The 27,496-nt window shown below is 45.3% G+C and overlaps 1 protein-coding gene across 1 annotated transcript; it reads left to right on the top strand.

Annotated features, from left to right (window-relative positions):
• Positions 1 to 672: 672 nt before the first annotated feature.
• On the top strand, positions 673 to 26,434 carry LOC147465129 (NAD(P)-binding Rossmann-fold superfamily protein). Its single transcript, XM_086518322.1, has 7 exons — positions 673 to 966; positions 1,361 to 1,448; positions 23,653 to 23,741; positions 23,818 to 23,873; positions 23,976 to 24,122; positions 25,745 to 25,870; positions 25,951 to 26,434. The coding sequence occupies exons 1-7, from the start codon at positions 779 to 781 to the stop codon at positions 26,232 to 26,234; spliced, it is 978 nt and encodes a 325-aa protein (XP_086374448.1). The 5' UTR covers positions 673 to 778; the 3' UTR covers positions 26,235 to 26,434.
• Positions 26,435 to 27,496: the final 1,062 nt, after the last annotated feature.

Genomic DNA, 27,496 nt, shown 5'->3' with positions numbered 1-27,496 from the left:
GAAGTTATGCCAACCGGACAGAAGAAGTTTTTTTTTGGGAAAATTACCAGAATACCCCTCTAATTTGTGGAAATTCCCAAAATACACTTCAAATTTCAAAAATTCCCAATAGACCCTTCATATTTTGTCAAAAATTCCCAAAATGCCCTTCAAATTTTCCAAAATTCCCAAAATACCCTTGGTTGTGAGAGTAAATTTATCCAAAAAATAAAAAATTGTAGCTTTTCATAAGAAGATTGATTGTCTATGAATACAAGATACTAAAAGTAGAATTTGAGCTGGTTATGTTGGCTTTGGAGATGAATTGCTTCATTATTTTTAGACGTAATTGTCTTTTTTTGGGATGTAATTTGTGACAAATTACATGCTAAGCACTAAAGAACGGATATACATTGTCAAAATAAAATAAAATTAGGAAATCGTGAACAATCCAGCTAAAATAGATACTAGGGTATTTTGGGAATATTTGAATTTTGAGGGGTATTTTGGAAATTTCCACAAATTAGAGGGGTATTTTGATAATTTCCCTTTTTTGTTTTGGCAAATCGCACAACTAGCGCCAACGGGTCACTTGGCCGCATTCGAACCGATCACCAAGGATGAATGCTCAAAAAGTGGTGCACCACACACACTAAATGAAATTAAGTGGTTGCCGGACCCCCGTCTCTCGCGGGCGCACACACGCCCACACGCACACACGTCACATACGCGTTACTCACAGACCACAGTTACCCACAAACACTCCCTCTCCCTAGCACTCGCGATCGAAGAGTCTCAGATGGCGGGAGCAGCAGCAGCAGCAGCAACGCCAGCTGCGATTTCATCGACGGCATTGCTTTCCGCCCCCAACGCGACCTGTTGCTCCTCCTTAGCATTCCGTTCCCAAGCCCAGCAGCTACAGGCCCGCTCTCTAACCGTCTCCTGCCAGCATCATCTCCATCGTCCTTACCAGCCGACGAACCTCCAGTATACTCTCACTCTCACTCTTAGAAATTCTTGACTGTGGGCGCAATTTATGGATTTTCTCTGCATGCAAATGTGTATGAGCTTCTACTGCTCTCAATACTGGATATCTTCTCCAGCTGAGTGGTTTTCTTTGCCCGTGCAATCCAATTGGCAACATCTCCAGGGAAAGGACCGTTCCTTCATCAATGCAGGTTTCATGCATGTCTGCGGGTGTCTTCTCTGCATTAAATTGCTTGAGCTCTTAAATTTTGATTTTCAAAGGCGAGACTAGAGGTTTTTGAGGTTGTCAACTGTCCATCTCACATTCACCCACCTATTGGATACACATTTCCTCCATCTATTTGATGGTTTTTTTTCTCCTTACGTGATTGACCTTGCTCTTACATGAATGCAGAGCTGTTATCTGTGCGGCCTACACATCTGGTACCAATGAGTTCTCTGCAGATCCTATCGATGTTGTTGCTAAGGTGCAAACAGAAAAGGTATCCAAATTTACTTCTAGCATCCAATTTTTTCTTTTGTCCTTGTGCAGAAAGAACTGAAAACTTGTTAAGAGTTTGTTGGGTTTAAGTTTTTTAAATGCACGACTCTTGGGAAGATGTTTTGATGATACCAAAGAAGGTCCTTGAATTAGTATAGTACAGTGAGGAAGGCGTCTCAAGTATAAGCTGTATGTTCTTTCCCCGTAAACTACATTGGGTTTTGTGGGGCAAGGTATACAATAGGTTTTAGTAGGTGGAATGAAGTTTGTACAGCAGCATTGTTTTGTGGTTTGCAGGTTTATAAAGATTCTACATTGTGGTACTAAAGAAGGAGATGAATTGGCTTGGATCGTAAAAATGGCTTAGGTCCATTCTGTTCAACCTGTTTACAGTGACATTGAACTTAGTCGGATTTTTAATTAGATACAGGCATACAAAAGATACGTTCATGCCATGTTACAAAGTAAAGACCTCGTGAATACTTCTTTAGCCTGTTTGATAATAAAGATCGTGAATTTTGAGCCCAGTAGATTGTCTCCTCTCTTTCTTGCATGGTACTTTGCTCTGTCACCTATTAATCTGGACAGAGCGCTGCCTTCCTTCTCAAGGTTGGGGTCGATGATGTGCAAGAGTAGTACTGAAGTGATTGATAGTGTATTCAGATGACACTGTGCATGATGCACCAACAAATATGGAGCTGGTAGCTATAGACTTTTGGATGATGATCAGCATGGCTGAAGTGCATTAGTTTATTGAGGTTTATTCAGGAAATAGTTTGCATGATGGAGCGGATGGTTATATTTTTGCTGGATAGCTCTTTTTGTATTCCAAATTTGCTCACTCTTGGTGCGTGCTAGCCTCTATCATGTCCGCATGTGACCACCCTACAATGTGATAATAAGCAATATCGAAGGGGGCGTTAGTCTTTGGGGCCAAAAGGGTGTCGTTGTCTGCTTGGTAGCGCTCTAGTTGCGTGGCTTGTCTTGAAGTGTTGAATTTCAGTCTCACAGGTTTATTCTTGAAGTTCCTTTGTGTCGTAAAGTTAAAGTAAAGTTTCGGGTGAAAGCCAAGGTCCACCGCCCTACGGGCCGGTTTCATGGCTTCATTGCCGGGACAGAATCACTTTTTCTTCAAGAAGTGAGCCTCGGTTGGTTTGGTGAAGACACAGAGCACAGGAACTTGCAATTACACTATGGTTGACAGGACGGATGATACCAGGGAAAAGGGTTCCTCTTCACAGGACAAACAGGAAATTCTGCATGATCGCCTTGCCAAAAATTGGTCAAATTAGGGCTGATTTTCTAGTGCGTTTTTAGGGTTTGCAAGTATGAGATAGGGAGAGGTCTCATGGTGGTAGATTGGCCACTAGATCTCCTGCGGGAGTGATGTGGGTCTGCCAGGTGGCATGCTGCTCGCAGATTTTGTGAGGTGTTTGCTTGGATTCTTTGATGCATTGGTAAATCATCTTGAAATTTGAGCTTTCTTGGTCGTGGGTAGTACACTACAGTGTTGTGGAATTATGCTCGTTTGCTGAGGCAAGAGCCTCTTGCACAGGTAAAAGTTAGGGGAAAAGTTGCTAGATGTTATTTGGTGAAGTTCAAGAACCATCCACCTATGGATGTTAAGTGGATGGAAGAGCATGAACTGTCAGAGTCACCAAATGTATTGCAGCTTTACCTTGAGGGGTTACAGCCTACGTATGCCCCAACCCAATGTCTGCAAAGGAGGAGTAATGATAGAGCTAGCACATCAAATGTACTCATGGATTCAATGCAATAGCAGTGTACAGTTTGACAAAAGTATGAAGGTCTCATCAAGTCATTTGTACACATGTTTTGACAGTCTTTCTTGCGGATACATGCGATGATAAAAGGGTGCTTACCACACAAGATCATCTATGGCATGTATAGATGGCACGCAATCGAGGACGTTTGCGATTTTGAGAGGGCGGTATGTCACGAGGACGTGGCAATTGCTAACTTGAGTTGTTGGTTTCTTTCCGATGATTTTTGTTTAATTTTTGGGAGCCTCTTTTTGAAGTTGCAAATGACTGGACATTGGATGGCCAGTGTGAAATGGTGGACGGTTGAGAGTTTCACCCGCAGTCGGGAAGGCAGGTCGCCACGAGTTGGTCGGGCTAATATGCACTGGAATCGGAGCGGTAAAAGGGTGTCTAGGCTCAACTCAAAGTCATGTAGGCCCCTCGCGACACTTATAAGTTGGTGGATACTAGGGAATTAACTCAAAAGAGGCAAACTGGACACATGGCGGCTCCTGATGCAATTGCTAGAAGCATCGGCAAGAGGGTGCGCCTAAGAGAGAGAGAGGGGGCTGATTTTTGTACATACAATGTGTGCTACAGTGTGAGTAGTGGGTGCAGGTGCTCACAGCTTTAATGGAAAGCTTGCCTTCTCCCTTGCTCTATGTAGCGCGACGATTTGCTCTCGCACATCTCTCTCCCCCCTATGCACATATGGTAATGCTCCACTAGTTGGGCTTTTAGATGACCATGTATAGTTATGGGGGTTTTATGCGCGTTTGCCAAGGCAAGAGCCTTCTGTACAGGAACCGGACTAGCTAATTGCTAACCCGCTTCAGGTATGCACAGTTCCATCGCGAAGGAATGCGAAAACGGAGAGTTTTCTTGTGTGAAAACTTGTGCGATTTGAAAGGGAACTGTTACATTGCATGCGGGAGCACCTGAGACACGCGTAGGCGTGCTTGCTCCGCTCAAAACGGTCCAAAACAGAGAATTACAGCTTGCTGTGTTTTTCTGCAGGTTTAGGGTTATGCACCTAAACTGCAAGGAATTGCCTGGGGAGCCTTGGGAAGGCCTTGGGATGCGTGTACAGGGCAGTAAGCACCTAACAGTGGCAAAACAGAAAATTACAGCATGCTGAAATTGACTTGGAGCTCACTAGGAAGCTTCCATACCGTAAGGGAAAAGGTCCTTGACGTGTACTTTTGACCTATAGGGATATTTGCGTCGTTATGTTGGCAAAATTGGGTCAAAAACTTGCAATTACAGCCATTGTCACGTGACACATCTAACCCTATGTGTACGTGGACAAGCTACTTCATGACAAGGGTTCGGTTCGGTTCAGTCAATCTAGAATAGGAAGTGATGTGGCACTTTTGTGAGTCTGTTCGCAGACTGTGCATGTCCAGACACTTAGAGTAGATGCATATCCTCTGATTGCACACAGCATGATCATCAGATTTCCATCAAAACCCATCAGTAGCATTTTTACAGTGCATAGACCTATTTTCCATTTTTCACTTATTTATTAAGTGACTTTTGTTGGAAACTAGGTAGGGCAATTTTGTTCAGTTTGTATATATAGAAACCTAGCGCTAGCACTTTCTGGCAGAAGAGGTAGCAGGAACCCGGTGTTCATCAGACAACTTCTCAGCAAGACTTTCCCCCCGTTACAACTCTAGCGTTTTCACTCACCAGAAGGCCTAGCGTTTTTGCATTAGATCAGCCATCGTTTTTGCACTTGCAAATTCCCGACGAAGGTAGACAGCAGATCAGCCCTAGCGTTAGCAGATTCCCCAGAAGATAGCAGACTCCGAGTGTTAGCAGATTTCCACCGCAGGAAGCAGAATTCAACCTAGCGTTTTTGGTTTGCAGATCATCCTCAGCGTTTTACAATTCCATCGCGACAAATTCAGCCCTAGGACTAGCGTTTTCAGTTTTCAGCACATCGACTCCACAGTACAAGTCCCGAACCTCGCAGATCTCACCTTCCCACAACAGATCCTCGCTGCACGATGAGCTTCATCAAGGTTTACAGTTTCAGCCCGGAAAACGCAGATTTCAGCATCTGCGTTTTCAGCACATCGTCGTTGCATTGTCGTCATCGACATAGAGTCAGTTTTCAGCAGATAAAGATTTGCAGATTTCAGCCTTAGCATTTTCAGATTTCAGCCCGTCTCGTCGTCGTCTTCATCATCGTAGACATCGTCGGCAAGTCCAAGCATTGTAGAGATTTGTGCAATCGTAAGTAGACCGCTCTTGCCATAGAGAGTGGGGCCTTCGGAGAAGGGTTTGACAACATTCTGGTGTCGTATTCTTCTCTCTCTATCTCTCACTCTCAGCACCTTCATTCACTGTGTTGATCCAGTTTGTTTGTGTCCATTGCACTCTCACTAAAGGAACGGAAGGCTCTCCCTTTCGTAAGAAAAAGGAACCTTGAGCACAGTTCGGAGCACTCATCTTGAGCAAAGTTCAACATCCACTTCCGCTACACCTTACATTAGTGTTCTGTATCACTCAAGGAAAGAACCATATAATTTTTTTGCTTGTTGCGGTCGCACGTAACCCAAGTCCTCTTGGGAGGTGTCGATTCCTAATCGTGTTTTTGAAGAAGTGACAGGAAACCCAAGAAAGAAGGGCTTGTCCAGCCTCCCCTTGTTATCTTTTCACTCATTGAGAGCGGACTGTGCACTTAGCGGCCGGCCAATCGACTTGAGGTGGGAAAAAGCAACCTTGGTGTGAGCGCAAGGCCGCCAAGGGGTGCACCCGCAGAAAAGAAAAGAGCTCGGGTGAAGAGAAGATCCTTCTCTAACACAGATTGCAAGCTAAAGAAGAACCTCAAGACCCGCAAGAACCTCAAGAACTCAAGAACCCAAAGAACCAAGATCCCCAAGAACCCAAGTTCCTCGTGAACTTAAGAATCCAAGACTTTAATGGATGGTCATCACCCGAAGCGGAATGGATACTTCGCATGAAGGTGGTGAGCATGGGAGTGGCGAAGAAGAATTTTCCCCACTAGGAGGTTTTTCCGACCCTCCCCCTTCCCCATCTACGCCAAGGATTGCACTAATTCCTATGGAGGAGTCCAAGCAGTTGTCTATGGAAAGGAAGTTAGAATGAGAAGAAAGAAGAGCAGAAAGAAAAGCAGAAAGAATGGCAGCCATAGATCATGAATCCGCAGAAAGAAGGGCAGTCATAGATCGTGAATACGAAGAAAGAATGGCAGCCATAGAGCGTGAGCACGAGCAAGCACGCTTGGAAGCCAAAGCACGAGAAGCAAAGTTGGATCGTGAGAACAAAAAAGAGAAGCAAAATTTGATCGCGAGAACAAAGAAAGACAAGCAACATTTGATCGCGAGAACAAAGCAAGACAAGCAATGAACGATTGACGCATGAAAGAGATGTTGCTACTCTTTTCTCAAATTCAGGCACAGATGCAAGAGATTCGGGAAAAGGAGACTCTCTCAGTCTCTTCTATGCATGACACAGGATTTGCATGAAGAATTGCCTGACAATGACAAGCATGATGTTTTGGATGACAATGACAAGCATGATGATTTGCATGATCAAGATGTGATTTCTCACAAGCATGATGATTTGCATGAAGATGATGTGATTGTTTACAAGGATGATGTGCTAGTTGATACTTTCTCTAGTGAAGCTAACCTCATTGCAGATTCGATCAATCACGAAGAACCGATCTTGGCTCTCGAGCCTAGGTCAAACGAACCCTCACAGGAAGTATTTTGTGTTCGAATGATTAGTCAGCACACATTGTTCGAGTGTTTCATTCGTGATGCTTTTTTGTATTTTAGTCACAGTTCTTATGCGATCCCTTTTCACAGGCATGACATATTGTTCGATGAGCACGATTCACTCATGAATGAGCACGGATGTATGCGGATTTCTCATGAAAAGCTGAAAAGTATGCATTTAAGGAAGTCACATTCCATGTCTCTTCCTTGGCATGAGACAGTCGTAGAAAGAGCACAAGAAGGATTGAGCACCAAGCATAGGCATTTCTATTGTGATTTGCCATAGTTGATTGATTTAGGTCAGAAAGACAAGTTTCGACCCCATTGTTTGTGTGTGTTTGATGAACGGTTTGGTACTGTGTCACTTTGTTCATCTTCATTGTATGCACTGTTTTTTTTTGAAGGAATAGAATTTTTCCAGTCACTTTACGTGGAATGAATATGTTCATGTTTTTGTGTTGGAAGTGGTTTCAGGAATTTTCATCCTCGGAGATTCTTGAAAAGGTGTCGCATGACTCTAGACGAAGTTCAAGCATTGAAGGAGCCTCAGATGACTTTGTGTCGCGTTCGGCGCGGCCCAAAGAAGCAAGCGTTGCAGACTTTTATGAAGTTCAAGTATTGCATGACCCACTCATCAGAGTGGGCCGGCGAAGAGTCTTTTCCAGGATTCCAAACGCTGTTGGCAATCTCTCTCGACGCCATATGTTCGGTACCAGTACCTCACTTTGAAAAGGAGGGGATGTCACGTGACACATCTAACCCTATGTGTACGTGGACAAGCTACTTCATGACAAGGATTTGGTTCAGTTCAGTTAGTCTAGAATAGGAAGTGATATGGCACTTTTGTGAGTCTGTTCGCAGACCGTGCATGTCCAGACACTTAGAGTAGATGCATATCCTCTCGTTGCACACAGCATGATCATTAGATTTCCATCAGAACCCATCAGTAGCATTTTTACAGTGCATAGACCTATTTTCCCTATTTTTGACATTTTTCACTTATTTATTTAGTGACTTTTGTTGGAAACTAGGTAGGGCAATTTTGTTAAGTTTGTATATATAGAAACCTAGCGCTAGCACTTTCTAGCAGAAGAGGCAGCAGGAACCCGGTGTTCATCGGGCAACTTCTCAGCAAGACTCCCTCCCCCCCCGCGACAACTCTAGCGTTTTCACTCACCAGAAGGCCTAGCATTTTTGCATTAGATCAGCCAGCGTTTTTGCACTTGCAGATTCCCGACAAAGGTAGACAACAGATCAGTCCTAGCGTTAGCAGATTCCCGAGAAGATAGTAGATTCCGAGTTTTGCAATTCCATCGCGACAGATTCAGCCCTAGGACCAGCGTTTTCAGTTTTCAGCACATAGACTCTACAGAACAAGTCTCGAACCTCGCAGATCTCACCTTCGCGTAGCAGATCCTCGCCGCACGGTGAGCTTCATCAAGGTTTACAGTTTCAGTCCGGAAAACGCAGATTTCAGTATCTGCGTTTTCAGGGCGTCGTCGTTGCATCGTCGTCATCGCTGTCATCATCGACATAGAGTCAGTTTTCAACAGATAAAGGTTTGCAGATTTGAGCCTTAGCATTTTCAGATTTCAGCCCCCGTCTCGTCGTCATCCTCATTGTCGTCGACATCGTCGGCAAGTTTAAGCATTGTAGAGATTTGTGCAATCATAAGTAGACCGCTCTCGTAGAGAGTGGGGCCTTCGGAGGAGGGTTTGACAACATTCTGGTGTCGTATTCTTCTCTCTCTATCTCTCACTCTCAACACCTTCATTCACAGTGTTCATCCAGTTTGTTTGTGTCCATTGCACTCTCACTAAAGAAACGGAAGGCTCTCCCTTCTGTAAGTAAAAGGAACCTTGAGCACAGTTCGGAGCACTCATCTTGAGCAAAGTTCAACATTCACTTCCGCTCCACCTTACGGCCATGGACAGGTTTGGACAGCTTGGTGAGGGTTAGGTGGAAGTGTTCGGATTGTTATTTATCAGGGGAGCCTCGAGAAAGCATTGGGTGCTTGTACAGGACAATTAGAGAGATTTCCCGTTAGGAATCTCATCTAATTCAAGGGGCAAGAGACCCTACAGGTGCGAGAGCTCGAAGGCTACCTAGAAAAGTGATCGGCACGCGGATCGGAGCGCAAAACAGAGAATTCAGCGAGCTGCAATTTTTCGTCAGGTTTTGCAAAGAGCTCTAATGTGCGTGGTCAGTCAATGTTTGCTTTGGATTTTGTCCGTGGAGACTTCTATTGTGGTTATGTTGCCGAAATCGGGTTGGAGTAGAGGAATTTCAGCCCGATAAAAGTGGGATAGCTTATAGAAGTTTACAGGTTTTTCTCAAGTATAATAAGAATAAAGAAATACCGAAAGGGGCGCTAGTCTTTGGGGCCAACAGGGTGTCGTTGTGTGCTTAGTAGCGCTCTAGCTGGCAGGCCGTGGTTTGTCTTGAAGTGTTGAATTCCAGTTAGGTTTATTCGTGAAGTTCCTTTGTGTTGTAAAGTTGAAGTAAAGTCTCGGGTGAAAGCCAAGGTCCACCGTCCTACTGGCCGGTCTCTCTCTCTCTCTCTCTCTCTCTCTCATGGGTCTCTCACTGTTTTTAGGGTTCTTTCACTTCTTCTTTGCTGTTTTTAGGTTTCGAAACTGCTTTTTGGCTGGTTTTAGGATTTCGTCATTGTTTTTTTGCTGTTTTTAGGGTTTTGAAACTGTTTTTTGCTGTTTAATAGGGTTTCGTCTCTGTTTTTGCTGTTTTTCAGGGTTTCAAATCTGTATTTGCTGATTTTAAAGGTTTCAGAAGCGTTTCTTGCTGTTTTTTAGGGTTTCTTGTATTTTTTTGTTGTTTTAGACTCTCTCTCTCTCTCTCTCTCTCTCTCTCTCTCTCTCTCTCTCTCTCTCTCTCTCTCATGGAAAGCATCGGTGAAGTGCCAACGGTTTCCCCTTCGTGTCAGAAGACGCATCCCTCGCCGGTCGCCCACAAAGCCTCTTTCAGGCAGACATGGAAGAGGATGTCGGCAATAGAGAAGGAAATGAGAGAATGGAAAAACGAAGTGGAAGAGTGGAGGAAGGATAGGAGCACTATTCTTCAAAGATGGACCGAAGAAAGAGATAGCATGCGTAGGAGGGTTGCTTCGCTTGAAGAGAAAGTGGGCATCCAAGATTCCATCATCCGAAATCTACAAGAAAAAAGTGGGTGGCTCGAATATGACGAAATTCAGCCATCCATGATAGAAGAATTGAATACCATGAGAGAAGAAATACGGGTTATCAAGGAAGGTGAGGAGAAGAAGTCATGGGCCGTGGTCATCTCCGCAACACAAAAGAAAGAAGTGGAGTCCGAAAAATGGATCGTGGTTGCCAAGGAAGGTAAAGGTAAGGAAGCTCCTTGTACACCCACTCTTATTAACATGACCCTCGACGAGGAACAAAGAAGGAGGATGCGGGCTCTACATGTGAGGGTAACCGGTCTCAAGGACATAAACAATGTGGAAAAAGAGGTCACAAGCCTCACATCCATGATGGGGGTGGACAAGCCTTCACACACAAAGGCATGGAGAGTGTGGCAAGAAGAGTGATGGCCCGGGAGAATCTTCAAAAGGGAGAGCTCTCATACTACGCTTCCCCTTCTTGGAAGAGAAGAAGGAATTCTTGAGAAAGAGGCCTATTCTCAAGAAGACAGGTATTTTCCTCGGTGATGATCTCACTCTCTCACAGCTTGCGCATATGAGAGAGGTAATGCAAGAGATTAAGGTGGCAAGGGAGAAGGGAAAGATGGCCTTTTACAAAGATGGTCGGGTGGTGATTGTAGAGCGGTGCTCTACATGACGGTGTGAGACCTATGGGGCCACACTGAACATGGCTACTTGGAATTGTACTGGATCTATGATGTTGGACGTTGGTGCCTTTGAGGATAGTTTCAGAGACAGGGACATTGTTTTCTTCTGAGAGTCTCATCAGGCCCCTGGACAGCTTATACCACATGTGGTGGGATACAGATGGGAGACAGCCCACAGGACAGTCGCGAGATCTGAGCATGGGAGTAGAGGTTCAAGAGGAGTAGCAGTGCTATTTAGGGAGGAGTTACAGCCACTACTACATATTGTACGAGAGATGATCATGCTAGATACATGTGCGTGAGGCTGAGAGCTGACACAGGCGGATTTCTATATATTGGCATATGTTACTTCCCCCCAGTACGTCGGTATATGCTGCATCCAGAGGACAATCGCCTTTCTCTATACTAGATGATGATATATGGGAGTTTTCTAGGGATGGTGATATCATCCTCCTAGGGGACTTCTGTAACAGACTTGGACACTCCCAAGTCAAGAATCAATCACGACAGCACCAAATAACCACTTCAAAACAGTTCACAGTTCACAATAGATTTGCACTGGCCCGGCGGAGTTCTGTGCCTAGAGATATTGGCCCCAAAGACTGGCGCCCCTTTCGGTATTTCTTTATGTATTAATCAGTTCAAAGTACAAGAGAGTGGTTAGCGTTTCACTCTCAGACTTTGCGTCCAGATGCTCTGCAGAGTGTGAGCCCAAACCACTTATTTAAAGTTTATAAGGGATGCCAAAGCAGAGCCCCAAAAGCTTAAAAATAAAGCAAAACTCTTTTCTCTCACAAGCTCTCTCTCTAGAGCTCTTAATAAAATAAAAGCAATCGAACACTCTCTCTCTCTCTCTCTCTCTCTCTCTCTCTCTCTCCTGGCAATTGCGTAGAGAAAAGCTTGATCTCTGGTTGCCGTAAAACGCGCCGCAAAAAGCGGGCTCAGCCGTATGGTGCCACGCCATCAAGTCCCCGCAATTTTCGGGACTGCCCGAGGGTTAGGGCTAGGGTTTCTGGCAGTTCCTAGGGTTTGCAGGTTTTAGGGTTTGGGTTAGGGTTTTTGGCAGATTTTAGGGTTTGCGGGTTTTAGGGTTAGGGTTTCTAGAAATTAGGGTTTCAGCAGTAGTCAAGGTTAGGGTTTTCCGCATGCTCTTGGGCAGACACGTCATCACTTTGTGACATACCCTCCTTTTGAAAGCATTGTAATCGCCCTCGATTACGCCTGCAAAACAGACAGAGGCCATAAACCGTCTTAGCAAACATTGACTGTTAGTACCTTTGTACTAGGAACACATCTAGCACATGTACCAATCGACAATCACTTCACACGACATCCCAGGACATCACATGACATTCAACATTCATTCAAAAAGCGGGCTCAGCCGTATGGTGCCACGCCATCAAGTCCCCGCAATTTCCGGGACTGCTCGAGGGTTAGGGCTAGGGTTTCTGGCAGTTCCTAGGGTTTGCAGGTTTTAGGGTTTGGGTTAGGGTTTTTGGCAGATTTTAGGGTTTGCGGGTTTTAGGGTTAGGGTTTCTAGAAATTAGGGTTTCAGCAGTAGTCAAGGTTAGGGTTTTCCGCATGCTCTTGGGCAGACACGTCATCACTTTGTGACATACCCTCCTTTTGAAAGCATTGTAATCGCCCTCGATTACGCCTGCAAAACAGACAGAGGCCATAAACCGTCTTAGCAAACATTGACTGTTAGTACCTTTGTACTAGGAACACATCTAGCACATGTACCAATCGACAATCACTTCACACGACATCCCAGGACATCACATGACATTCAACATTCATTCGGATCTTAGACCATGATTTATTGGCAATGTAGCTAGCAATCGCATCTAGATCCAATCGGTTGACTAACCCCTATTGCAACCATGTCTATTTGAGATCAATCAGACCAAAATGCTGCAGTCATTTCGTCTATCAGTTCCTGCACTTAAAAGAAATCAAGAACAAATCAATATCATAATCAGGAATTCCATTTCATAAAGTCATACAACAAAATGTTGTCAGCTTTCAGTATCCCTGAAGCTCAAAGAGACATCAGTGACTCTAGTATCTAAATCAAGGCATCTGTTGACAAAGGAGCGGAGTGACTCCCCTCTTGTGCGTCTCACTGCACCAGATCTCCAGCCAAGCTGAATTGTGGGTTCTATTTGGAGTAGACTATGCTAAACCAAAAGCATCGAGGTAAAGTTTCACACTCTGAAGAGTATCTGCCCGGTACTCCTCCTCCATCCACTTCGCATCCAATGCAAGATAGTTCTTGAACTTAACCAAGAACCGCCTTCGGACTTTACCTTTATTCTTCGTATCCTTATGTGCCAAAATCTGTTCAGGAACAAGGATCTCCTCGTTTTCTTCCACTTCGGGTTGCTCATCAGGCTCCCCATCATCAGGCACATCACCTTTAAAAGGTTTCAAGAGACTCACATGAAATGCATTGTGACACCTCCAAGTATCAGGTAATTTCCGTTGGAAGGAGACATCATTTATCTTTTCAGTGATCTGGAAATGTCCGTAGTATCGCATACTAAGCTTTGGAAAAAGCCTCTCCTTTCCCTTTTTCTTTCTCAGGCGTGCCTTCTCAAAACGTAAGAGCACCCAATCATCCTCCTTCAATTTCAAGTCACGACGATGGCGATCCGCTGCCTTTTTCTGTCGTTCTTGAGACTTCTGTAAAGTCTCGCGAACCTTGGCAAAAGCCGTAATTAAGTCTCGCGTATATTCATCCGCTTCAAAAATCTTATTTTTTCCTTTTTAAGAAGGGTGGAACCTTTGTAGCACCTTCAACAATCTCAAATGGCGCCTTCCCCGTCGAAGAGTGTATCGTGTTATTGTAGGCAAATTCCACAAAAGGTAAGTACTTTTCCCATTGAGTCTTCTGACTTGAGATATAAGACTTCAATAAATCTAGAACCATTGAATTGGCAATCTCTGATTGCCTGTCAATCTGCAGGTGGAACGATGACGAGAACTGCAACCGCGTGCCAATGTTCTCCCAAATTGCCTTCCAAAACGAACTCGTAAATCTGGGGTCTCTGTCGGAGACAATCGTCTTAGGCATGCCGTGTAATCTGAAGATCTGGGCCACAAACAGTCTCGTTAAGTGATCCGGCTTGATTGTTTTCTTCACTGGAATGAAATGAGCCTGTTTGCTAAATCTGTCAATAACAGTTCAGATGCCATCGTGACCACTCTGTGTTCTCGGGAGATCAAAAATGAAATCCATCGCAATACTTTCCCAGGGGCGGGTGGGTATGGGTAAAGGCTGCAACAATCCGTGTGCCTTATGCCTGTCAAACTTGACCTTCTGGCATACTAAGCAACTGCGCACAAACTCTTCCACATCCTTTTTGAGTCTCGGCCAAAAGAAGTATCTCTCCACCCCCTTCATGGTGGTAGCAATGCCGCGATGACCCGTAAAAGGTGGACAGTGGCGTTTAGTCATAACCTTTTCCCTCAACGGCTGTGTAACGCACAATATAGTCTTTCTCATCAAGTAGCCTTCCCGAATGGAGTATCCTGCTACTGTCTCCCCATCCCGTATCCGTGTGAAAATATCTGCAAAATCTGTATTTGTGGCATACTGGTCTACCATATCCTCGAAGCTCCTATGATGTATCGCGGAAATAGCCAGAACCAACGGCTTCTGAGACAAAGCATCTGCCACTACATTCTTCTGTCCTTGCACATGGACAATCTTGAAGTGAAACTCTGACAAGATGTTCGCCCACCGCATCTGCTTTTCTGAACAGCTTGTGTGACAAGAAGTAGGGCAAATCTGATGGTCTGTAAAAAAGACAGTAAAATCCGCTCCGAGTAGGTAATGCTGCCATTGAGTAAGAGCATAGATCACCGCCAAAAGCTCTCTCTCATAAGTCTGTGCTGTCATTTTCGGCCTTGAGAACAATCGGCTCTCGTAAGCAATGACATTGCCTTCTTGCATTAAGACCGCACCCAGACTACGACCACAAGCATCACAATATACCTTAAATGACTTCTGCAAGTCCGGCAAAGTCAAAACTGGTCCCGTAGTCAATTTCTCCTTCAATGTCTGAAAGGCAGTCACCTCTGTGGATCCCCACGAGAAAGGGACTCCTTTCTGGGTCAAGATATGCAAAGGGGAAGCAACCTCTGCAAACTTTCGAATGAACCGCCTGTAGTACGAACATAGTCCCAAGAAGTTTCTAACTTCATGGACATTCTTCAAATCTGGCCAATCACGGATAGTCTCTATCTTGGCCGGATCCATTTGCACTCGTGCTGCTGAGACAATGTGTCCCAAAAAGTATATCTTTGGTAGGAAAAATTCACTTTTCTTTGCATTAATCACTAACTTGTGATCTCATAATGCCTCAAAGACCTGAAGCAGATGCTCTCTGTGTTTTGTCTCATTCTTGGAGAAAACAATGATGTCGTCAAAGAAAGTGCCAACAAATAGCCTGTACTCTCGAAAAATCTTGTCATCATCCGGTTAAATGTCGCAGGAGCATTGGTTAAGCCAAAAGGCATCACCAAAAACTGAAATAACCTAAAAGTCGTTTGAAAAGCTGTCTTGTAGACGTCTCCCGACGCGATTCTGATATGATGATATCCACTCTTCAGATCAATCCTGCTAAAGCATGAGGATCCTTGTAATCTGTCGAGTATATCATCGATCCTAGGAATTGGAAATCTGTTGATGATGGTGATTGGCCCAGGATGCCAGAGTCGAAGGAAAGCCTCTCTGCGCTCCCGCATGCGGTCGGAGCTGCCTTGTAATCCCTCGAGCTGTCCTTTGAGAGTGTGGATCAGCTCTAGCCAAAAATCGCGAAGTCTCTGTTGGTAGGCCCTCTGAGAAGTAATCGGTGTGAGAGTGGAGAAAATCTTGGCGTTCTTTATCAAGTTTAGACATATTTGTCCTATCCTTATTGCTCAATTCTTTCATAAAGATCGAGTAAACAAACAGACTGGATTTCATTAATTTTTTTCCGTGAAAAAGATCCTTCTATTAGTTACTGAAATTGCCCATAGGGCTACAACCACCTCTTCAAGAGAGGGCTACAACAACCATGGTGGGAGACCCTCCCAATGAAAAAACCAGCATATGTACAATGGGGCTAATCAAGAAATTGGGGGAGAAAAAGCCACACAGGTGGTCGGTAGTGCCATCGGAGTACACCCTAGACCATGGTGTAGAAAGGCCCAGGATGCCAGAGTCGAAGGAAAGCCTCTCTGCGCTCCCGCATGCGGTCGGAGCTGCCCTGTAATCCCTCGAGCTGTCCTTTGAGAGTGTGGATCAGCTCTAGCCAAAAATCGCGAAGTCTCTGCTGGTAGTACAGGGCGAGCCTCAGAGATGCGGAAGCAATGGGCCCGCCAGATGAACCAGAGTGTCAGGCCACTGATGAGCTCCCAATACTCCTCTCTCTCATTGCACCACTCCTGTGGAGTAAGCTTTGTAGTAGGCTGGAGTGTAGGTCGCCCCTCCTGCATCACTATCATCCTGCTGGTGGAAGATAGCTCAAACTTAAGTGCCGAGCTCGTGAGGGTGGACCAAGCCGCTGCTCCCCAAGTGTACTGTCGAGCCGTGGAGAGAGCAGGCATCAATCGAAGAACTCGTAGCCACACCTGTTGGGCCGAGGGACACTCCCAAAGACAGTGACGCTGACTCTCCACAAGATGGTCACAAGCTGCACATGCGGCCGAAAGACCACTATGCACTAGCCAACTCCCAACTGCTGTAGCTTTGTGTGCGACCAGCCACTGAAACAAGGTGACTTGCCTCGGCTGTCTGGAGTCCCATAACCTCTCCCAGAAGGCTGCCAAGAACTTAGCTGTGAGACCCTCCTCCTGCCAATGAGGTGCTGCAGCGGAGCGGGCCTCTCTCTGTGCTGCTAGTATATGACGTCCTAGTCGAACAATGTACTGAAAGAACGGGACGCCTGGGTGGTTTGCAGCCCAGTCAACTTTGTCGTAAGCCTTCTCAAAGTCGAGAAGAAGAATCACTAGGTCCTCACCACGGAGCCGTGCTAGGGCAAAAGCCTCCCAAAAAGTAAAGATGTTGTCAAGGATACTGCGTTCCTTGACAAAACCTGTCTGAGTCCCATGTATAAGGCTCTCTAGAAGTGGCTGAATCCTCAAACTCAGAGCCTTGGCAAGAATTTTGTAGGCTGAGTTGAGGATGGTGATGGGGCCCCACTGTCGAATCTCATCCAAGGAGCCACCCTCCTTGGGAATGAGGTAGATCAAGCCCTCACTCATGCTGTCAGGCATCACTTCTGTGTGCAAAATGTACTGAAAAGCACTACAGAGATATGGGCCAAGCAGGTTCCAGTACTCCAAGAAAAAACTGGGAGTGAACCCATCCTCACCTAGACAGCTACCATGGGGGAGGGCCCTAAGAGCCGTGTGCAGCTCCTCCAGCTGAAGTGGCAACTCAAGCCTCTAACGTATCTCCTCAGTCACAAGACAAGGCATCTGTGCCCAAACCTGCTCCCTGCATGCATCCTGACGCTCTGACTGGGGCTCTGCAGACAGTAACTCACGGTAAAAGTCAGTAGCAACTGCACGCATATCCTCGGGCTCAAAAGCAACTTACCCGTCGGGTCTCCTCAATTGACTGACCTTGGCATGCGAATGCCGAGGTCCCACTACCTCAAAGAAAGCACCAGTCACTCTGTCGCCCACCTGGGTCCACTGAGATGTCCGTCGTCGGAAAGCAAACTCATGTCGCCTCTCCTTTGTGCTAACAAGCTCCTGTCGAGCCTGCTGTAGCTGCTCCTCCAACCAAGGATTGTCTGGATGCTGCTCCTGCATCCTCTGTAACGAAGCAATGCCTCGTCTGAGACGTTGCTCCTCCTCTCTCGCTATAGCCCGGCGAGCCAGAGACTCCTGGAGAAAGAAACGCCTAATCTGAGCTAATCCTGAGGCCACTCCGTCAGCAGGAGAATCCTGCCTGTCCAAGCTCTCTGACCAGAGAGCCTCTACTCGCTCTCTGAGTGCAGAGTCCAACAAGATCCTCCCTGGGATGCGAAGCATCGTGCTCCCACTCCTTTGCCTGTTTGCCACTGTGAGGATCAATGGTGCATGGTCCGAGAAGGAAGTCCCTGACAGAATGCCAACTGTCTCTCCCAAGTCACTGAAATGGTCACTGTGTAGAAGCGATCTATCCGCGATAGATTCACTCCTCCCACTCTGCGGTCCGAACGAGAGAAGGCAAGGCTGTCTGGGGGCCTCACAAAACTAGAGTGCTGCCAAACATCCGAGACCCTCATAATCATACAAAACCTCTCCCAAGCTGCTAGCTCAACTCCATGCACAGTAGCATGGCTATCATCAATCTTCTCAGAAGGGTCCTCCAACCTGTTGAAGTCCCCTCCTATGCACCAGTGTTCTGCCTGCGGCGGCAGAGACTCAACTATCTGTGACCAAAACTCTGCTCGAGCACTCGCCACATTGGGCGCATAGATGTTCAGGAATCCCACTAGGCAACCCTGAACCTGCATAGTAATCCATTGAACCTTGCCTGGCACAATAATCTCTCTACCCACAATGGCCTGCTGCAAAGAGCCCGCAATAGTCATACATATCCCACCCTGGATGCCTCCAGGTCCAAAAGCAGCTAACCAAAAAGTATCATATCGTCCACGCAAGAGCTGACCACAACGTCTAATGTGGCTCTCACACAGATGGTGCTCTTGAAGCATAAGGAGATCAATCTCTCCTCCCACAAGGCAGTGCTGAAGCTAACGGCCTTCCTGTTCATGCTAACCCATGCTTCATCCGCCATATTCTGCGGCTTCACCTGTTCAAGTGCCCCTTCGCAATCTTTAAGAGATTCCTTGAATCCTGTCTTTCCAAAGATCAAAACTTGTTCCATCGAACCTCCTAATCTCGAAGAGGTTCTTCACATCCGAAGAAGATGAGGCCATAGTTGCACGAAATAAGAGGGGTAATACGCTGAATTTTTGGGCAAAATGCACAAAAATCGGAGTATAGCCTCACAGAGATGTGCACTACAGTTCCAAATGGTCACAGGAGCAATTTGGGGCAAAATAGAACGATTTGGGCACAAAATTCAATTTCTGAAATTTATGCGCAGAAAATTTCAGCGAGCGAATTTGTGCTCGAAAACAATGAATTTAGTTGTTTTTAGCCTCAGAAGACACACATAAGGCTAATACACAGCCTTTAGAAGCATGTAAGCGCAAAAGCCCCAATTTGTAGCATCAAAATTGCATGAAATTGAGCCACAAATGGTCATACATCGACAAAATTTGTCAAATGTGCGTAGATTGCATCGATTTGCACTTTCCCGAATGTAATTGCACCATAAAAACACTTGCAAAAACCTGCGTAAATCTGAAATTTTCTTAAAACACCCGTTTTAGGGCTTGTTTTTCGGCAATTTCAGGGTTTTTGGGTAGCGGGGACTTAGCAAAAGTATTCCCACACCTTAATACATCATTTGCAAAACCTGTATTTTCGCTGTCATAACCTGTAATTTCCTGTTTTTGACCTAATTTCAGCTTGTTTTAGGTCAATTTTGGTTGCCGGGAGCTCTCTAGTGTCCGGGGACGAGTTCTTTGGCGACGAAATTGCAAAATCTCGCGTGAAAGTTGACCTTCTTGGCTGAAATTCAGCGTTTGCAGGTTTGGGGGCAAACCCTAATTGGGCTCTGATACCAGTTGATGAGCGCGCGGCGGTGTGTGAAAGTGAAAGAGCACGCGAGGAAGTGTAGTGTGTGTGCAGAGAGGGGAGGCGAAGAGCAGTAGGAGAGGAAGAGCTAGCAGAAGAAGAGGGAGAGAGAGAGAGAGAGAGAGAGAGCTCACGTTTTTGAGGAAAACTCAATAAGTGAGTTTTGGGTTTTTCCACTTTTATTATAAGTGACCTTTAAAAAATGTGTCCAGGTTCAATATGAACCTGGACCAAGTATAAAAATGTACAAAAAGAGGTTATTTAGGCCTTTAACCCAACATCCATGTCCCTGCCTGCTGTGCACCTCTATCACTATCTCTCTCAATGTAGTCAGAAACCTGATCCACATACATACCAAATAGAGTAGGAGAGAGTGGGCAACCCTGCTTCACCCCAATAGTTGAGTGAACCGGTGTGGATAGACCCTCTGAGGTGCGTACATGCCCCACTACTGACCTGTATGATGCCATGACCCCCCGAATGAGCTCTGTGGGTACTCCCATCTGCTATATTTTGCGCATCAATCTAGCTTTGGGTACCGTGTCAAATGCTTTGCGGAAATCCACAAAGCTACAATAGATCCGTCTCCCATGTGATCTGCCCTCCTCAATGATGGCTTTGAGTGTCAAGATATGGTCAAGAGTAGAAAAACCCCTCCTGAACCCTACCTGCCTGGCTGCGCGTATCCCTCCCTCTCTGCCCACCTACTTAGCTGCTGCTCAAGAATAGATGCGTACAACCGTGGCAATGCGTGTCCAATCATGATAGTGCGATAATTCCTAGGCTCCATAGGGTCTCCCGACTTGAAGATAGGTACAATAGTAGATAGGCTCCAAGTATCAGCAAGCCCTCACACATAGCACGGTTAAACATAACTGCTAGAAGCTTTGCTAGTATATCTCTGGCATGCGTGAAATGCTCAGCCAGTAAGCCATCATGATCATATGCCCTCCCAATCCTCATCGTGTCAATGGCCTTCCTCACCATCTCAGCGGTGAAAAAAGCCCATGTGTGTGGGCATGGATCGGGGGGGTCGGGAAGGAGGGGATTGCTCAGGAACTGTGTACAGAGATGATGCGAACTAGCCCCAGGCCTCTATAGAAGTGATGGTAGGGGGGGGGTGGTGCTCATGAAAGAGCCGCCATGCCTCACGTGAGTCCCGACTCAAGAATAGCTGGTATAGATCCTGCTCTAGGCGAGTCAAAAATGCCCTTACCAGGCGTCAGAAGTCAATCTGTGATTGTCTGTGAGTGATGTCCCCCAAAAGCACCTCCCTCTGAAGTCTAGCTCTAGTGTCCCGGCATTCCTCATCATACCAACTGTTCTGGGGCATGCTCCCCGAACGACGTCTCTGCTCAGGCTGGGTATGTGGGTATACCTCCACTGCTGCATCATGTAGTGTCTGTGTCAGCATAGTAGTAAGCTCCTCCAGAGGTCGCCCTGGCTTCTCTGTGCACAGGCGTATGTAGATCCCATCTATGTATACAGAGTTCGTCTCCCGTGTGAAGGTGTCGCGAGTAGGGGCTGTTGCCCGTGGCTTGTGTGCTACACTAAACTGAAAAGAGATGGTCAACGACATGATCCACTGCCACACCAACAGGTCTGGGTCCAACCGTGAGATCCTGGATACTAGAGATGAGGCTCGGCTGTGTCATGATAATCCACTGTGTTGGCTCCATGTCTGCATGGAAAGCATGTAAAACCCCCCCGCAACGGGAAATCTCTGTAGGCCATTCAAGATGGCCAATCCATGTGCAGTCCCCATGTCTATCAAGTGTCATCCATACTCAGTGTTTCCCCATCCTGTGATAGTCTGGATAGGCCCGTCTCTGCAACATCCAACTCTCTCAGCATCTCCTGTGAAGTATCATAAAATACTGTCTGATGATGGGTAGTCCTAGCATTGAAATCCCCTAGAATGATGATGTCACCATCTCTAGAGAACTCCCATATGTCATCATCCAAAATAGAAAAGGGGGACTGTTGTCTGGGTGGTGCATAAACTGACGTACTCAGGGAAAAGTAGCAAATAGCAATGTAAAGATATCTGCCTGTCTGTGCTCTCAATCTCACCCACATGTACCTAGCTTGCTCATCCCTACGGGCTATATGTATCAATGGCTGCAACTCCTCCCTGAATAACACTGCCACTCCTCCTGAGCCCCGCCCTCTGTGCTTTGATCGTGTCTCCTGTCTACAGGCTGTCTCCCATCTATATCCACTAATGTGAGGCATAGACTGCCCAGGGGCCTGATGTGTCTCAGAGTAGACGATGTCTCTTTCATAAAACTATCCTCAAAAGCACCCACATCAAGGCGCATAGATCCATTAGAATTCCAGGTGAAAACTTTGAGTGTGGTCCCATAGGTCTCGCATCGTCATTTGGAGCGCCGCTCTACAATCACCACCCGACCATCTCTGTAGAAGGCTGTCTTTCCCTTCTCCCTTGCTACTTGAATCTCTGGCATTACCTCTCTCATATGCACAAGCGGTGTGAGAATGAGGTCATCTCCAAGGAATATGCCCGTTTTCTTTAGTGTAGGACGCCTTTTCAAGAAGTCCTTAAGTTCTTCGACTTCCCCTTCCACATCATCTCGGTCTTTTAGACCGGTTACTCTTATATGCAAAGCTCTTTCGCTGCTCTTCTTCTAGAGTCATGTTGATGATCCTAGGAGTGGGGACAAATGTGGTTTCTTTCCCTTTCCCTTTCTTAGCGACTTCTATCCATTCCTCGGTCTCTTCCGCCTTCTTCTGTGTCTTTGTTATGACATCCATCCACAAAGACCACATTCTGTTTCTCCTCCTCTTTGATCATCCGTACCTGCTCCTTAATGACCTTGATTTCCTCTATCACCGAGGGCTGGAATTCTCCTTCCTCTAGTCCACTGCTTGCTCTATCAGCAAGCTCTCGCTTAAGGGCTGAGACCTCTTCTTTGAGTGCTTTTGAATCCGCCTTAAGTGCTTGTAGCTCTGCGTGCAAGTCCTCTTTCTCCTTCTTCCATTGTGCGCCTTCGTTGAGAAACATTTGAAGAAGGTTGGCCTTCTCTTTCCACCATCCCTCCGTATCTGCTTTCCATTCTTTCATCTCCCTTTCCATTTGTGTTATCCGCTTGTTTGTAAGCACAAAGGTTGCCTTCGTATGGGGCTTACACACTGGTGAAGCGCTCATGACCTCCATCAAAAACACAATCTGCACTTTTGTAAGAGAGGCCAACACACTATATCCAGATTATGCATACATCCATGTCCCGCATAATGCATACATATGTTTCCTCATATCAATCATACATTTTTTGATTTTTGGATTTTCCTTTTCTGCTAATTTCTGTCAATGCTGTTCTGTAGTTCCCTATGTGAGCTTCTGCAATATCTTCGACACTTGGAGAGAGAGAGAGAGAGAGAGAGAGAGAGAGAGAGAGAGAGAGAGAGAGAGAGAGTACATGGGCACCTCTTAGAACGGAGTGCTATGCATGCTTGTGAGATGGAAGAGGAGAGAGGGAGAAGAAGATCAACACGAGATGGGGGCAAAGGCTATTTCCCCCCACATGGGTCCCTCAAATAACCCATGTGGCCTATTCATAAAGTTCTAGAGAGGTCACAAAATAGAGAGAGATTTTGTAAACAGAGATATTATCTGTGAACAAATGATATCCACCGTTAGATTTTGAAAGACGATCCAATGTTTTGCATTGCTTTCCACCTGTTAGCCATACAACAATCAACTGTTAATGTATCATAAGTAAATACCATTACGTGCACAGCGCGTAGTGTATATTTTATGGCCCAATTTGATGGCACATTCAATATGCATGTTTGATCTTTTGAAAAATGTCTAAAAGTGAAGTTTGTCTGTCAAAAATAGGCTGCCTTTAAAGAATTTGGATAGGCCTTGCAGAGTCTTGCATTATACCTTAACTTTGATTTTGCTTCAATGATATTTTCTGTGATATTTTGACTCTCTTAAAGCCTGCATGTGGAGATTTTTGGCTCTAGGGTTGTATAAATTTTTCTGAGGTTTGTTGTCTCAAAGGATCATTTGAGGTAAATAGTTAGTTTCTTTATGGGAGCTTATGTTTTATGGGGTAAAGCTCTGGCTTTGTTTTTTTTAATGGTCTACAAGGAAAATCTCTATTCAGTTTTTGAAGGTGCCTTATTTATTTTCTTACCTGAGGTGCAGATAGTGGTTCTTGGAGGCAGTGGGTTTGTTGGATCTGCTGTCTGTAAGGCAGCTGTCGGCCAAGGGATTGACGTTGTCTCTCTCAGCAGGTAGGGATTCGTTGGTATTTTGTCCATCTAGGTGTAAGCTCTTGATTGTACCCTGGCCTAAGCTATAGCAGTGCAGGTCAGGGAGGCCCTCTTATAATGATGCATGGGTGGACCAAGTTGTATGGATTGCAGGTATTGGATTATGGCATAAAATTTCTGGGCTCATCTTTGCATCTCATATTCTTCGTAATGTATTAGTGCGGTGAAACTGACTCCGCTACAATATGCTTACAGGGGATGTGTTCAATGCGGATTGGGATGGCCTTTTGAATGGTGCTACAGCTGTTGTCTCCACTATTGGAGGCTTTGGAACGAATGAACAAATGGAGCAGCTGAATGGTGAAGCAAATGTGCTGGCAATTAATGCTGCAAGCAATGCAGGTATTTTAGTGGCTTAGAATCACATGTCTTTCTTTGGGATCGAGTCTCAGCTTGTAAGTTCTCTATCTTGCTGTTGTACTGTTTAGAGACGTACTGAGTATTTTAGAGGATTTGTCTTCTAACTGGGTTACCTGGCTGTGGTCAAGGAAAGAAGAATTTTGTCAGACTATGGTTTGAGGCTTCAACAGACACCCACAGGCATGCACACCTGTGCACACTGCAGGCCCCCTTGCTGTTTTGACTTTTCAAGAAAAGAAATTTGACATACTGTTATGATTTAGGGCTTTGGCAGACAATACATTAACTGTCATTCTCAAATTCTATGCCGTTTATGCGTAAATGGTGGACTATCACATGCGAGTGTTTGTATTCATACTAGTGTAAATTCGAGTTACATAGATTGACATTACTACAGTGCAGATTAGGCTGCATTATGAAATAGTTGCTTAAGTGTAGAGTAAGTATGTGCTAAGCATACATAGTTTCCCGGAGAGCTCTAAAACTGAATGTAACTTAAAACGTCAAAAGCAAGCTCAGGCAGCTGTGCCTTTGAGCCAGTAGGAGAAGATAAAGGCTCTGCACCTGTATAGCAGTGCACATGCATTTGCAGCAGCCATGTACTGGTGGGAAGGTGGCCATACCGTCATTCTCTAGTGCAGCCAGCAGTGAGGAAAAGAAGAAAAAACGTCATTAGATCAATGCCTACAGAGGTTAATACAGGTTTGCGAGACAGAAAATACCAAGTGTCTGAGTGTACTATGATTGCACTATCAAACCAGTCTGCGCCGTGCACCCATGCATCCTATCCCTATTATGCTGTAGAAGTGATTTATGCCCACCCGGGTGGACTTAGCGTGGTCTTGATCTACACCAGTGCTAGTGAGATATGTTGCCCTGTCCCAAATGGGAAGGACTGGTCATCCTTGATTCTCAATATCCGCCTGTCTCTGGAAAAGATGGAGGACCTATGTGTTACTCCCTTTATGGAGGCTTCCAAAAACAAATCCATCTCACAGCTCTGTCATCAAGGATAAAGTAGCAACAGAGCTAGCTCATTGTTGTTAAGCTTGTGTAAGTTCTCGAATCCTTGACAAGTATAAATGCGCTCAGCAAAAGGATCAAGATGAGCTTACCCTGAGGTTGACGCAACCTACAGCCTGATAAGACCCACTGTTTCCATCAAATGCTGTTTGTTTGCTGCCAAGATAAGAGCTGTGTAATTTTCTCTGGTAGTTGTCAGAAGGTTGTTGACAACGATCTGGCACTTGGTATCAAGAAGCATCACGCCGATTTTTAATCCACAAGTGTTAACTTGTATACCTATTATCAATAGATTGTTTGCACTCCAACGTCATCTTTGTTTCAGGCACAAGAGTGCATGAATGCTGCAGTGTGCGTAGTATATGCTTCAAAACACAGCTTTGCTCTTGAGGGTCTAGCGGTTGTTTGGTTGAGGCTCTGATGGAAGGCTACCTGCTCCTTTGTCTGTTTTGTAATAGTATATTGTGTACAAGTGATTTAGTCTTTGTCTGACCCCTCTTATAGCTCGCAAGTGCTCACTTCAGATTTTTTCAATCTTTCTCAAGTTGGACTTTCTAATTGCCTAAAGTGTGAGTTTGCAGGTGTCCGAAAGTTTGTTTATATATCAGTACATGATTACAACTTTCCGGATTTCGTGAAAAGCGTGGGCTATTTCACGGGGAAGAAGAGGGCAGAGGCTGAGGTTCTGGCCAAGTTCACTACTACAGGTACTATATTATATTCCTCTTGCTTTCAGTACAGCTTTTCCCTGTTGGTACTGAGGGCAAGGATTGATGACCATTTGTAGGCACCGTGTTGCGGCCTGGCTTCATCTATGGGAAGCGGCGTGTGAACGGAATTGATATACCTCTTAATGTAGTCGGAGAGCCTTTGGAGAAAGTTCTAGACGCAACAAAAACATTTACGAGGCCACTGTCCTCACTTCCTGCATCTGATTTCTTTTTTGCGCCGCCCGTTAGTGTAGATGATGTTGCTAATGCAGCTATAAAAGCTGTGACAGATGACGATGTTTTCGGTGTACAAACAATTGAGCAGATTAAGGAGCTTGCTTCATCAGTTAGAGCAAGGTAGCATGGCTATGGCCAACTGTCTACACTGCCTCATTGGCCTGTAATTTTGCTCTTGTTCTGATCTAGTTTTGAGAAGTCTTGATCACATTTTTCTTCACCTGGAACAGCGTATGAAATGCCAGTTTTCCAGCTCCAAAATGCTGATAATACACAGGATTTACTGTAATCATTAATGTAATAAGAATCTCTTTCCTTACGCTATTAGGTGGGATTGTAAGCCAGGTGCTAGCTTTATGGCGGTGGTTATGGTTGCATTGAGGCTGATTTACACTACTTCCTCACTTCCGAAAAAATGAGTGTCTTACCATGTGAAAGCATGAATAAGCTCCTTTGTTACACTACTTCCTCACTTCCGAAAAAATGAGTGTCTTACCATGTGAAAGCATGAATAAGCTCCTTTGCCTAAGTATCCTCAGCACTTAGTAATATAGCCGACCCATGTTTTTGCTGACCTCAGAAAGAGTCCTATCTTTTTCAACTGTCAATTTCTGCAGTCTGAGATTAATACATTCTGCGAATTGTCTCTTAAGAATTTTGCTGGGTTCTCTACTTATTGCAGAATCTCAAAGACTCCAATTCTTCAAGTTAACTATGTTTGTAGCTCACAGCCAGGGGCTTTCACGAAATGCTGCAGGGGTTTCGGTTTTTTAATTCTCCATAGTAGCATGAGAAACCTTAGAACTACAGTGATTGGTGTTTACCTTGTCTTCACGTGAGCATGTTGTGTCCGTTTTCAGGATCACCAAGCATCACCTTTGTGGCAGTGTCGCTATGCCTCTCCATCCCTCACAGCGTGCAGACTTCCGAGGTCAAGGTAGCTCGGGACATATCCCACAAGAAAAAGATGGGTGATGTTTAACAGCTTTTGAAAGAACTCACAATATGGGTTTTACTGGCAATGCAAATCTTTTCCAACTTATCTTCCACCTTTGTTGGTTAATTTCACTGTCTGCTTTTAGTGCCAAGTATTCAGAATCCTGTAGCAGTGGCAATGAATGCATACCGTAATGGGCACCCCAGCAAAACTTTACTCAACAGGATGCTTTTGGCCATTTGGTGGCAGTACTCTCCTTGAGAAAAATTAGTTATAATTGAAGAAAGCATTTTGTTTTGAGACAGACCATGGCCACCGTGGTTCCATTGCCCAACCGAGAATTGATACCAACGTCAGCACACAGCTCATTGCCACTCCTGTATTTTTCTCCCAAATGGATAGAACAGTCCACAATCAATAGTGATCTTGGACCATAGATTCCCTGGAGG

This window comes from Adiantum capillus-veneris, chromosome 1 (genome assembly GCF_014529385.1).
Source record: "Adiantum capillus-veneris isolate H3 chromosome 1, ASM1452938v2, whole genome shotgun sequence".
Taxonomy (NCBI): domain Eukaryota; kingdom Viridiplantae; phylum Streptophyta; class Polypodiopsida; order Polypodiales; family Pteridaceae; genus Adiantum; species Adiantum capillus-veneris.
Note: the sequence above shows the minus strand (reverse complement) of the source record. Positions and strands in the feature narration are given on the sequence as shown.